This window comes from Lagopus muta, chromosome 7 (genome assembly GCF_023343835.1).
Source record: "Lagopus muta isolate bLagMut1 chromosome 7, bLagMut1 primary, whole genome shotgun sequence".
Taxonomy (NCBI): domain Eukaryota; kingdom Metazoa; phylum Chordata; class Aves; order Galliformes; family Phasianidae; genus Lagopus; species Lagopus muta.
Window position 1 is genome coordinate 34,128,467 of NC_064439.1, and position 11,054 is coordinate 34,139,520.

The following is an 11,054-nucleotide window of genomic DNA, read 5'->3' on the forward strand; positions in this document are numbered from 1 at the left end:
AACGGATGCCTTCTTCCATATCAGCCCATTTCTTCATCTCAGGCATCAGATCATCTTCGAAGGGGTATCTTTCTTTTACAGCTAACAACATCTGCTTCCAGAGGGTAATGGCCTGGTTTTGGCATGTGCTAATACCTCTGTCAATGGCTGAGTCCCTAGCAATGCCACCCAGTTGGCGAGCTTCTCTACTATTTAGCCACACACTGTTGCCCGCATTCTCCACCAAGAATGTCAATGGTTTACAGGCTGGTTCGGCCTGGTTCTGTGACCAGCGGGGCAGAGGGATCCATGGATCCACGCCTCTGGAAAAGGGAAACAGGAGACCCCAAAATAATTGAAAACAGCGGCAACAATCTGAGGTGGAACAAACTAATTTACTCAATATAGTATCAGCAAAATATAATGAGGGAGAGAGAGAGAGTCTGAAGGGTGGATAGGCCTCACCACAATGCTGAGATGAGAAGTGCAGTCCAGTTGAGCCGATGAAGAAAAGCAGATGGAGAAGAGAGCATCAGGCGACCTTGCCAGGAGTTATATCTCCTCACTGACCACAAAGCCCCTATGGGGAAATGTAGTTCTCCTCCTCCGGACAGGCACCTGGAACTTGAGCATCAGCAGTCAAACCCCAGTGCATTACATGTTTTGGTGTGGAATACTGATAACCAAAAATCATAGAATCATAGAATCATAGAATCACCAAGGTTGGAAAAGACCTAAAAGATCACCCAGTCCAACCGTTCACCTATTCCCAATAGCTCCTACTAAACCATGTCCCTCAACGCAACATCCAGTCTTTCCTTGAACACCCCCAGGCTCGGTGATTCCACCACCTCCCTGGGCAGTCCATTCCAGTGCCTGACCACCCTTTCTGAAAAGTAATACTTCCTCATGTCCAGCCTGAATTTCCCCTGGCGTAGCTTGAAACCATTCCCCCTGGTCCTATCCCTAATGACACGAGAGAAGAGGCCGACCCCCAGCTCACTACAACCTCCCTTCAGGAAGTTATAGAGAGCAATAAGGTCTCCCCTGAGCCTCCTCTTCTCCAGGCTGAACATTCCCAGCTCCTTCAGCCTCTCCTCATATGGCCTGTGTTCCAGACCCCTCACCAGCTTCGTTGCCCTTCTTTGAACACGTTCCAGGGCCTCAATATCTTTCTTGCAGTGAGGGGCCCAAAACTGGATAAAACCATGCATAAAACCATAAAACCATGACATTATCCAACTCCTTACCCTAGATATATTCTTGTCTATAGAGTTCATCTTAACATAGGATCATAGAATGCTTTGGGTTCTTCATGTGTTGGGGTCTCCAGAACTGGACACAGTGCTTGAGGTGGGGTGTCACAAGATCAGAGTGGAGGGGCAGAATCACCTCCCTCAACCTGCTGGTCACACTTCTCTTGATGCAATCTTCCATGTTAGTCTTGTTCAGATGTGTTCTCAGCTGAAAACCCAGCCATTCCTGCCAATCTCTGTCTTCTTTTCTCCTCTGTCTCCTCCATCCACTATTCTTTTCACACTTGGTGCCTCATATTCCCTTCTGGCAGCTTTTCCTGTTGCTTTTTAGTTTGTATTGTCCCCTCTTCCCCAAGGTCTTCCTGATGAGTGTTAACTTTGTTTTTCTCATCACATTACCTGATTTCATTGTATTCTGCACTTGCTTACCTGTTCTGATTTTTATTATTATTATTATTCTCACCAGCTTTTAATTTGTTGCAAAGCTCTTTCATTCTTTTTGAGTTGTCACTCCTACTGGTCTACTGTTTCAAGGGTTCTTTAAACATGATGTTTTTGTCAGATCTGTTTTTTATTTTTTAGGTATTCCAATCTCAATTTCAAGCTGTTATTTCATTATTTTTCTCTCTTCTCAACCTACCTGTTCTAAACTCAGCATTCTTCCACTGTGTTAGATTTTTTGCTAGCTCACAGTCTCCTGCTTCAGTTGGATCTTGTCACTACTTTGCCTAATGCAATCCAGTTTCTTCTCCTTCAGTCATAAACTACTTGCCAGGTCAGGTCTAGAGATTGCTCTCTCCTCCTTCCCTTTACCTGCTTCCTTCTCAGTTGCCATCCCAAGCTATTTCTTCCCTTCCTCCAATCAGGGTTCGAGACTGCTTGTGTTGTAACCAAATGCTGGTGGTAGGACAACTTGGACAAGCATTTTCTTCAAACACATTATTGTGTAAGAATGGAACTTGTGTTGCCTTGCTACCTGCCGGAGTTGTCAGGAGATGAAAAACGATCAAGAATGAAATCCTGTGTGATTGTACTAACCACACTCAAAATCTGATTCGTATCTATTAGAAGATCATAAGTCAGATCCACAACTCTGGATCCTGTGCTGTTGAATTACAAGTTCTTACCCCAAACAGGAGTTGGTGGGAGGATGGAAGATTCTTAAAAAAAGTTTTTTTGATGGCATTTTCCTGTCTTTATTCTCAGAACTGAATGATCCATATGATTGAGGTTAAAGAATAATATTAACAGTAATGATAATAAAATCTGCCAGTGGCAAAAATCCTGCATGGAGAATAGCAGTCTAAGTAGTAAAAGTTTGGCAAGCATATAAGCAACTGAAAACAATTTAAAAAAAAAAAAAACCAAAAACATAGTGATTTTAGGCTGCTGCTAGCAAGTCTGCCTATAATAAACAACTTCATTAAACTTCTAGAATTATTTAGCACTAATCCATGTAAAACAGAGCTTGGGCTAGAGACAGTTGCATTCCAGATATGACTCATTTAGTCTGCTGGAGTGTTTTAAATTAGCTTTTAGTTGTTTGTCAGTTTGGAAAAAAAAAAAAAAAGCAATTTTAAAAAAAAGTATCCCTGGTTTTCCTTAGAAAAAAAGTTTTACTGAAGCTTTTGCTGTGTTTGGAAAAGCTTTGAGATTTTTCCTGCCCTGTAAACATAAAAGACATTCTAGTTATTATAGCCTTGGATTATTCTAAGGAGGTATTTCTTTGAAGAAAGCAATATATGTTTTTGATTTGTGTGCCTCAAGTGTGTAATTCTGTTTACTTTTTAAGGTAGTATTTATATTCTATAGTTGCAAAAAGAAGCAAGGCTAAGTATCACAACTTGAGTGCACATCTACTGTAATCTGATTGTCATTTTACCTTTCCTTCATTTTTGAAATCAAAAAGTGAAGTAGGACTTCACCCTTATTTGGCAGAGGAAGAGAGGTGACATAGCAGTTATGTCTGTACAAGAGAAGTGACTGTCAGGAGCTGGATTTTACTTCAGAAAGACATGAATACTCCTATTGCAGGAAAAGGTGCAGTCAAAGTTCATAACTTTTTAAGCATTATATGAAATGAGAGTCTCAAAGAACCACAGTGCCTTTTTTGGTTATTTGTGTGCTTGTTTTCTGCCCTTCAATTGGAACTGTATACAATCAATAGGCGTACAAAAGCTAGGCTTAGTAAAATCATTGCAATGGAAAAACAATTAAAATAAATAGAAATGCTCACCGGTATCGCAGACTTGCAGTAAACTCTACAAGGAGCAATCTCCACAGAAAGATCCATCCTCAGTGGCAGACAGCCCTTAAATGGGGTCTAGGAGAGGTGCAGCCAGGCTCCACCTCTTCTGGTCACACAGCTGAATCGCCTTCACCTGTGCTCTATGGCTGACTCAGTGCTTGCCTCAGGTGGTCAATCAGAGGCTCAGGCCATGATCAACAGTTCCATACAAACTGATGTTGCTTAAGATCTGGTATTTTTGAAGCATCATCTGATTTTTGAGCTGTGGTAGTTAGAGGGCTGTAATACAGAAAGCTGGATCACCTGAGTCTGGGACAGTTTCTCTTACAGCTTTGCTTAAGCTGAATTGCAGTTAGGGTAAGACTGCAAGATAGATCTGAACTGCAGACAGTCCTATGAAGTCTCTGTTGTCACTGTGCTTTTTACCTGTCACTTCCTGACCTGTATTTTGTATTTCATATTTTGACAAACTTTGGCTCTTTACCATGCTACTATTGAATTAGTCACAGTGCTTAGAAAAAAAAAAACTCCAAGAACCAAAAATCAAAGTTGTTTAACTGCTCCTTGAAGTATATAAATGAGCCCCCACAATTCTGTCCATGAGGAAACATTTTTAGTCCCATAGGTTATAAATACAGAACAGATCACCTTTCTGAAAGCTGTTAGAAATAATCCCTATCCTTTGTTTATGTAACAGATTGGTCCAGAGCTGGCAAGGATCTTGGTTCTTATCACTTTACAAGCATGAAGTAATGTACTATTTATTTATTTACTTAATTTGAACAGGGCAACTCTACCATTAGTCTGAAATAAACAGAAGGGCAAAAAAGATATATAGCTCTATTATCCACTGTGTATTCAAACACCATTTTTGTTTTGCAGGGACAAGCTGATCTTCTCAAATATGCTAAAAATGAAGCACTGGAGAATCTGAAACAAATCCATTATGCCACTCTTTCATGTGGACTCAATAAGCCAGGCACTGAAAATGCTGAAATCTCAAAGCCCCGTCGAAGCCTGGAGGTCATACCTGAAAAAGCAGGTGATGAAAATGGAGAATGAGAGAACTCTCATCTCATAATTATGGAGTTTATAACTCTGTGACCAATTGTAGCTGCATAGGACATTTGCTTTGCACTTACTGTTGAAAAATATTTGGAGTCTTCAAAGCACAACTGGAGAAGCTAATTACAATCTATTGAAACTGTGAATGTATGTAGCAACTCTGCTTGTGAAGGCAATGATATTGTGTAACATGGAAATTACATTATTGGCCAAAATGTAGTATGTATGTAAAAGATACTGTAATTCAGTCATAGCGTGCTGAGAAGTTTATCATAGTGCCATAGGGAAGTGAATGTTTTTTAAATGAGCTATGATTAGAAAACAGTTCACAGAATGTGACGAGTTGCCTTGATTTTCAAGAAGATAGATGTGTGGGTTCTCTGTTTCTTTGCACAGTTCCATAATTGTGCTAGCAAGGTGAATTATTGTGCGCCTAACTTTTGAAAATGAGGTCTGAAAAAGCGGGATCCACATGTTTCACACTATACGTAATTCAGCCGCTCAGATATTTGGATTTGAAGTGTTATTGATTTTATTGTTGAGCCATAAATTAAAACGAGAATGTAATTAGACAGTGATCACTGACTTCAGTGCACTATAGGAGAGCCATTATGTAAAAGGAAAATGTGCAATCAATCTGATAGCTTATGTCAGAAAAAAGATTCATACCTATTTTGCCTAAGATCTTCTGCAAATGTGTGTAGATAATGTGACCAAACTGCAAGCAAAACGTTGTAAATAGTTTTTCATTTTGTGAAGTGAAGTGCTCATCTTAAAAAGTTTTATGAGATTGCTCCTAGACAAGTAAAGCTTTTAACTAAATTTTAACTTTTTTATTTTTCAAGTATTTTCTTCCTTGCGGAATACGCGATATCTCAATAAGCAGATTTGTCAAAAGAAAAAAAAAATTGCTGTTCTGGTTCTGTTTGTTTGGTTTTATGACGACATTAGGTAAAGGTATTGTAGCTGATATGCTCATTGTAAAATGACTATAACAACCTAGAGTGTTCTCTTACTGTTCCTGATTTAACAATAAAATGGACTATATAATTACAGAAGCTAATAAATTTGAAGAAAAACAAGCAAAGTCCTACAGAGATCAAAATGCAGTTTCTGTTCAGTTGTGGGAAAAAGTGGAAGAGGGCAGTGTCTGTTGAAAATCACTGTTTTAATTAGAGCTTTTCAAGACATGCATTCTACACAGATTTATCCATTTGTTTAACCAATTTGAGATCCTATTTTTGCATTTAGGTTATAATGTAAATCTGTGTATGGATAACATCTTGTAAAAGTCAGTAGGGCTCTGACAAAGAACGTCAGTATATCTGCACTCAATCTGAATTGTTAGGGACTTAGATTTATTTTCTAGTCGTTATAAAGTTAAAGGAAAAGAAAGATGAAAACAATTTGCACAGTAAATGTCACGTCTTAGCTTGCATTTTTAAATGTCAAACTGAATGGTCTGGGAGCAGTTTTAGAAGGTGCTGAGCTCTTTTAGTGTCCAGTGACAGATCATATGCCTCAATATGATGATCCTGCCAGGAATGAGTTCTGTTCCTAGAAAATGAAGCTTTTAACCCATGGTGAGCACCTGCAAGCACTGCTTTGTGAGCAGTCCTTCTCTATGTCATCAGCTGCAAGCATTCCGTAGGCACGTCCGCTTGGTGGGAAGCAACATAACATTGGCTGTTACTGACTGTACTCCGAGCCAGCATAAAATCAGTCTTCCAGGGTCAAATCTGTTCCCAACTTATCTATACAACAATAACTACGTTACATCAAGATTTAGCTGGGCTGTAAATTGACAAGGTCAGTTTCACTTTATCAGAAAATACAATACCCAAGCTGCTGGAATTTTACCACCAACTTTACTCCATTTGAAAGGTGTAGACTTTGAAAAAACATCAGTACAGTTAGTATTATACGTCAGATAGGCCTAAAGGCCACTGATGCTCCATTAGCAGTCCTGGCCCATCACTTTTTTAGTGGCAATCACAGAGCTATCTTACTGATATCTCAAACCAAACGTTTCTGTACAACTTCTTTCTTCTTCTGGATTAATGACTCAGGTATTCTTACTGTTGATAAATCGCTGCTTAGCACATCACATCTTTGAGAGATGTCTGGTAACACTGAAAAGATTAAACACACGTAAGGTTGTTTGGTGTTTTTCTTCACTTTAAGGAAAAAAGAAAAAAAAAAGTGAAAGATGAATGCCACATAGTTAAGGCTGACAGGTTTTGTGTGTTGAACTCTGTTATATACGTAACTCCTCTGATCCTTCTGTATCTCACTGAAAATGAAGACAATTCTGTTTTGTGAGTAATATCCATATATACCATCTGCTTAAACAAAACAAAACAACAAAAGCAACCTAACAGCTAAAATAGATGCAGTTATCCAAGTGACCATTTAAATTCTTTTGGATTCCAGTGTAACACTGAGACCTTAAAATGTAAGTTGCTTTTGTGCATTATTCATATTCAGTCCAAATCTGTATGTAACATAAGGCCTTTAAATGAACTCAGTTAGACAGATGCTTAGAAAGTTGAAGGGTAGCTAAAAATCCTTCAGGCAGTTTGCATGTTACATGCTAAGAGAATGCAACATAAACACCTGCAAGCAAAGTATGAGGTTCCACTGTTAACCCAGTAATGATGATTTCAAAACCAAATTTATTAGCATATGTCTTGCTCCAATTTGTAGGAGGAAGATGAGGTTCTTTTAATATCTGTATACCCGGTGTAAGATAAAGAAACAACAGTTCAAATGTTGATCCAACCAGTTTACTATAAATCCTAATCAGGGAGACAGGGAAGGGAAGGAGGGGAAAGAAAGGAAAGAAGCAAGAACCACGTAAAGCGGGGATAGTCACCACCAGGACTCAACGGCTGTCCCGCTGCATCACGTTTCAATGGTCTGAGGCAAAAGCAGCAGAGGGGGCAGAGCAGCAGCATGGCTGGCCGTGGGCAGCAAGCAGGTAGCAGGAAGAAGTCACAGAGCCAATCCAGGAGGAAGCAGCAGGATCAGGTAGCAGGCCCAGGAGAGTCTGTCAGCATGCGGGAATTCCGTAGTGAGGAATCTGATGGCAGACAGCTCTGTTCTTCTCTGCTTATCTCTCTCACTGCCCCTGGCCTTGTCCATCTGTGTCCCTCAGACAAAGGAGTTCACAACCCTTGCCCAGGACTTGCTTGGACATGTTCATCTGTTTCCCCAGCAAGCTTTGGGACAATGATGTAAAAGAGTAATCTCTTACAGCGTATTTTCCTCAGTTGTACTTTCTTAAAGCATTCTTTGCATCCACGATGCAATTATTTTTATTATTAGTCCTTTCTGACGGTGTTTGTTTTAGTTTATGCAGAAGTACAAACACACAAAGTATGGTGAAGTGCTCTTAGCAAATCAAGCCAGAAGTTAACATTATGCTTTTCTTTGCCTTTATTTTCTTAAATATGCTGTAAAGTAGTTGAACTGTTTATATAGCTTTGAACTCTGGAAGATGAAGACAAAACCCAAATGGCTGTTTATCTGACTGCATTTTTGGCTTTTGTTTGGCTTCAGTAAGTGAGTAAGGATGTGAAAAGAGAAATAAGTCAACATATTGCTTAATTTAAAAGAAAGTACTAATTGGGAAAGAAAACATTCACATAGGGATTATTTGCCATGTACACAGTAACAGCAAGTTCGTTCTTGAATACAAGTAAAAGGATAAAACAAAACCAGCTTTTAAAAGGAGTGTCTCTGAAAAAATCAGCCCCATCTCAACTCCTGCCTCACACCCCACTCAGCAGTTGTGCTTGGTGAGGTCCAGTCTGTAGCAGCCACTGGAGATGGAAGTGCGAAGCCCAGGATCGTGCTCTCCGTCCTCTGAACTCACCAAGCACTTGCACATGGCAACTCAGTCCTCCAAAAATTCTTCCAGCAGCACTTCCTGAGGGAAGTTCAGGGCCTATCGATTTTATCAAAGCATTCAAAACAGCTCAGGGACAAGTTCTGGAGAAGCTATGGCCCTTCTTCTCTCAGTGCTGGTCTTCCTACTCAAGCCAACAGGGTCAGGACTTAAGCACAGTATTACAGAATGTCTTCTCCATCTTGGACCATTTGTTTCTTTATATTCTCATGTTTTTGCAGCAAGGAGCTCGGGTGGGTGCCCCATTTCATGGGCTTGCTGGTGTAGGCATAGTGGAAGATGCTGTATGAGTCAGGCTGGTTTTCAGCTGCTTCGTACAGCCCAGGAATATTTTTATAAGACTCCCTGGCTGGTTACCATGCTCACTTTTTCCTGTTTTGGAGTTGAAGCAGCAGAGAGATGAATCAGAACTGCCAGCATGAAAAATGGAAATGAGCTCCAAATTTTAATTCTGTTCTCCTAATCAAATGAACTAATCCTAAAGGACCTAATCTTCCAGTCTTGCAATTCTTACATTTCCATACGTATGATTTCCTGGATTTCTACTGCATGAATGCAGTTTTGTCAGTAGTATTTCTACTTGCTGTATGCATTGTTTGCTGCACAGATCAAGGGAACTCCTGGCTTTCCTGTGCACATGTAATAATCTTTCACAGAATCATAGAATATCCCAAGTTGGAAGAGACCCGTGAGGATCACTGAGTCAAACTCCTTTCAGTAAGCCTGGATCTACCTAGCTTTACACCTGTGTTGAGGTTCAAAATGAAGGATGCTACTTGCAAAGGAGAGAGTCACGCAGCCATAGTTGCAGCAAAGCTTGCATATACAGTGGTGTGTATTTCACACCCTGTAGCAGAAGTGGAGAACTGCTGCAGTGGGACACCTGGCCCGTGGCATTTTAATACTGGGGAAGTCGCTAGCTTGCTGCTTTCACCTGTAATGGCTGTAGGACTTCACCACTTCTTTCTTCAATTCACACCTCATCACTGACTAAGCTTTCTAAATGGAGTATTTGCTAACTTGGTTCAAAAATTAATAAGCCTGCATGTATCCTATACCAATCTCAGTTGTTTGAACTCCTGTAAACATTTGAAAAAAAACAACCCACAATCTTATAACCCTCAGATTCTTTTTTCCTCTGTGGCAGTGGTGGGACAGATCAGTCCAATAATTTTCCAAACTGACCCGTGATTCCCTTTATTCATTACAACTTGCTTGTTCTCCATAAGAAAAAGGCAGTAAAACCATTCGAGGCTTGATGGTTATTTCTGTTTACGGACACTATTAAACTTCATTTTCTGACTTACCATCTCTGATCTCCAGTGGCTGGGGAAAGGCAGAGCTGCAAAAGCAGCACAGCAGATTAGAAATGGGGCTTGAGTGAAGAGCAACAAGAACCCTTGCACGTGCAGGGGAGCACCCACTATAGAGTGTAACAAGCTGGAAAGCCGAAGGAGTGGGGAGGCAGTCAAATATTAAAAAAAAGTGGGTAATTTTAGCCCAGGAATATGGGCAGCTATGGGATGGTGTGGTCTTGGTGTCATCCCTTAGTATCCCTGCGTACTGGAAGATCCACTGGCACTGGAGGTGTTAGCAGTGCCTCAGGACAAAATGGATGTGAAGTGGCAGCACTGCCAATGGGGGTTCAGCTGCCCCTCCTGCCTGGTTGGAAGTGCCCCAGCCTTGCTGGAATGTCTACAGCCCATAGAGGAGCTTTTGGAGGGAGACGAGGTGACTGATCAGTGCCTCACTGTAAGCTGAGAACTGCTTGGGGAGAAGGAAAGCAGCACAGCCAGGAAGCGGAGCGCAGGAACTCAGGCTGGGTTTTGTTCTCCGTCCTTTGGTTTCCTCCATTGATAAATTGGAGGAAATGACACCTAGCACATTCTGAGGTAACAAAAGAAACAACATACTGTGTGACTGCTGAAAAATATAACCCCCCCAGTGCCTGCTAGCAGTGAAATAAACTGCCAAATAAATAGCTCAACTTTAGAACGTATTTGAATGTCACGTACACTGGATTTTACGAAGCACATTAATGTCTAAATGTTTTTTGGAGGCACATATTCATCAGTCATGCTCCAGTGTGCCATGGGCTGCTGAGGAGGGCTTTAACACACAGCTACTGTCAGTCAGCTGCAAAGTGAGCCTGGGTGTTTGGGATCATGTGGGCTGAGGAGTTAAATATCACTACTGCCCAGTAAGAGTCAAAGATCTTTTATTTGCATAACGCACTGGTAATGATTGTGCCAGGACTGCTGAAAAATGATGACAGAATGTCACTGGGTGGAGAAAAAGTGGATCTTCTCTGGGACCAGTGTGGGGCTGTGGGTAGGGATCTCACTGCAGAGTGCAGAGCACTCCCACAGTGAGCAGCTGTGCTGCCATTCCTGCTGTGGAGAGGGAGCAGCCAGCCAGCAGCGCTGGGAACAGTGCTTCCTGAACATCCTTCTCTGGAGTGCTGTGCTTTGTGCTCACCTTTCCTGTATGCAGGTTTAAAGAGCCGCACACTTTACTCGTTGCCATTTCTGTGCTGTTTCATCCCCTCTGGCAATAATTGCAATGTGGTTATGAAATAGGTGAAACCTGGCAGGCT

At 41.1% G+C, this 11,054-nt stretch overlaps 1 protein-coding gene across 3 annotated transcripts in view; it reads left to right on the forward strand.

Annotated features, from left to right (window-relative positions):
• The window catches only part of PLCL2 (phospholipase C like 2), a 117,520-nt gene extending 107,433 nt beyond the window's left edge, over positions 1-10,087 (forward strand). For all 3 annotated transcript variants that reach the window (XM_048950319.1, XM_048950318.1, XM_048950320.1), the window contains one exon: positions 4,366-10,087. In XM_048950319.1, the coding sequence (XP_048806276.1) occupies positions 4,366-4,545 (180 nt within the window). In that variant the 3' untranslated portion in view covers positions 4,546-10,087. The remainder of the gene's footprint in view (positions 1-4,365) is intronic.
• Positions 10,088-11,054: the final 967 nt, after the last annotated feature.